Raw genomic sequence first — 1,947 nt, 5'->3', positions numbered from 1 at the left:
CAGAGCGGGCACTTGTCCGTCGGCTTGATGTTGATGAGTTCATGGAGGCCAAAACCCATCATGGACACGACCGCAATGGCAAAGGTCGTGTCGCTCAAGCGACGCAACTTGTCTCGACCCCGCATGGTCAAGACTGTGCTGACGCCCCACTCGCGTGAGGCCAGATATGCCTGCTGCAGGTCCAGCGCACACTTGGCCATCAGGTCGTCCAGTGCCGCCTTGGAGCGGAGGGCAATGATCTCAGCTGGTCGCTGGGTCGCCGCGTCCTTGACCGTGGCCATCTGGAAGCCAGCTCGCTGCACGTGGACCTCAAAGTCGGCAGCCCTCGATGCATCCTCCAAGAGTCGATCGTAAACTCGAGGGTAGCGAGTGGCCAGCTTGGCCATGTTGCAGACATAAGCCACCGGACCGCGCTCAACCAAGTCGTGCAGGCCAAAGCCCCCGGTGTTGGCCCGCGTGAAGAGGCGAGCCTCAAGGAGCTGTTCCAGCGTAACGTCATGACCTTCAGCTCCAGCCGGTGCAGACAGGTTTACCTTGGCAAAAAAGGCTTTGACAAAGGTGTCCTTGCAAGCACGGTTCAAGAGCTCGGACAAGCCCGACGTGAGACTTGGGGGCAGCGTGTAGAGGTGGTTGATGAGGCTAGGCACGTACTGCATGGCCGTGAGGAGGGCCTGAAGCGAGACACCGGTCGTCAGCATGTCATTGAGCTTGCCAGCAATGTGCTTTGCCTTGTTGTTCAGCTCACGTCTTATACGTGCATGGGTGGTGTGTGAAACCGGGGTATGCGTGTGAAGCCATGCACATGGATTTTCACACATCCACTGCCATCGCACGCACTCAGCATCACCCACTCTGAGTCTCGTCGCTTGAGCACTCCATCGTTGGCACAACTTCACTCACTGACGATCACACAGACACAGACACAGACATAGACATTGACACAGACACAGACACAGGCCCAGACTGAGGCGTGCCTTCCCACGATGGCATATCTCGCAATGCCTTTGCAGACTGTCTTGTATGTGTGCTTGTGACACAACCATTGTCGCTTCTTGTTGTGAGCGACCCTGCAGCTATTCTAACGGTGCACCTGATCTGGTCACTGCGATCGCAGCCAGTTCAATTGACCTCAAGACACCATCAAAGCCTTCGCTGTTCCCGCCGAAAGTCTCGCATCAAATCTGTGCTTCCACGCATTTGAGCACTGGCCTCCACACGCTGTGGAGCCAGACATGGTCTACCTACATAATAGAGCTTAATCACTGTAGTGTTAGCGTCAAATCCGTGCTTCCACGCATTTGAGCACTCCCACTGCTTTCGCACACACTCAGCATCGGTCGCTATGGGTCTTCCTATTGGTATCCCATAGCTGCGACGACCTCACACTGACACCTACACTTGGACCCCCTGGGCCTGATCCTCCTCGTGGGAGTCACATGAGTAAACACCGCGTGTGACGCGGTCCCCACGATGCCTGGGCAGCTGCCCTGGGGCAATAAGCTTGTGACTACTGTTGTTTCCCTTTGTTGTGGCACCTGCGGTCGGGCACGAGTTGCACTTTCCCTATCCTCGGGATTGAGCGACTCTACAGCTATTCTAACGGTGCACCTGGTCTGGTCACTGTGAATGCTTGCCGACCGCAGGTACGTCAAGCCCCCTGCCATTCTGTCTCCCCTTTGCTCTCCTGTGTGCTCTGCTCTCTTGTGACTTTCCCTATCCTCGGGATTGAGCGACTCTACAGCTATTCTAACGGTGCACCTGGTCTGGTCACTGTGAATGCTTGCCGACCGCAGCTGGTTCAATTGACCTCAAGACACCACCAAAGCTTTCGCTCCGTTCCGACGGACGTCTCTCAAACCTCTCTCAAAACGCTTCCTCAAACCTACGCGCTTCCTCGCAACCCAAAGACGGCCTCCAGACGTGCTGGAGCCTGACATGTAGCTGCTG

The 1,947-nt window shown here is 56.2% G+C and overlaps 1 protein-coding gene across 1 annotated transcript in view; it reads right to left on the bottom strand.

The window, feature by feature from the left end:
• The window catches only part of MONBRDRAFT_12175 (uncharacterized protein), a gene marked incomplete at both ends in the record, with an annotated part of 8,760 nt that extends 8,104 nt beyond the window's left edge, over positions 1–656 (bottom strand). Inside the window, one exon of the mRNA XM_001749952.1 lies at positions 13–656. Within this exon, the coding sequence (XP_001750004.1) occupies positions 13–656 (644 nt within the window). The remainder of the gene's footprint in view (positions 1–12) is intronic.
• Between the last annotated feature and the right edge of the window lie 1,291 nt (positions 657–1,947).

The sequence above is a fragment of the Monosiga brevicollis genome, genomic scaffold (assembly GCF_000002865.3).
Source record: "Monosiga brevicollis MX1 MONBRscaffold_35 genomic scaffold, whole genome shotgun sequence".
NCBI classification, from domain to species: Eukaryota; class Choanoflagellata; order Craspedida; family Salpingoecidae; genus Monosiga; species Monosiga brevicollis.
Note: the sequence above shows the minus strand (reverse complement) of the source record. Positions and strands in the feature narration are given on the sequence as shown.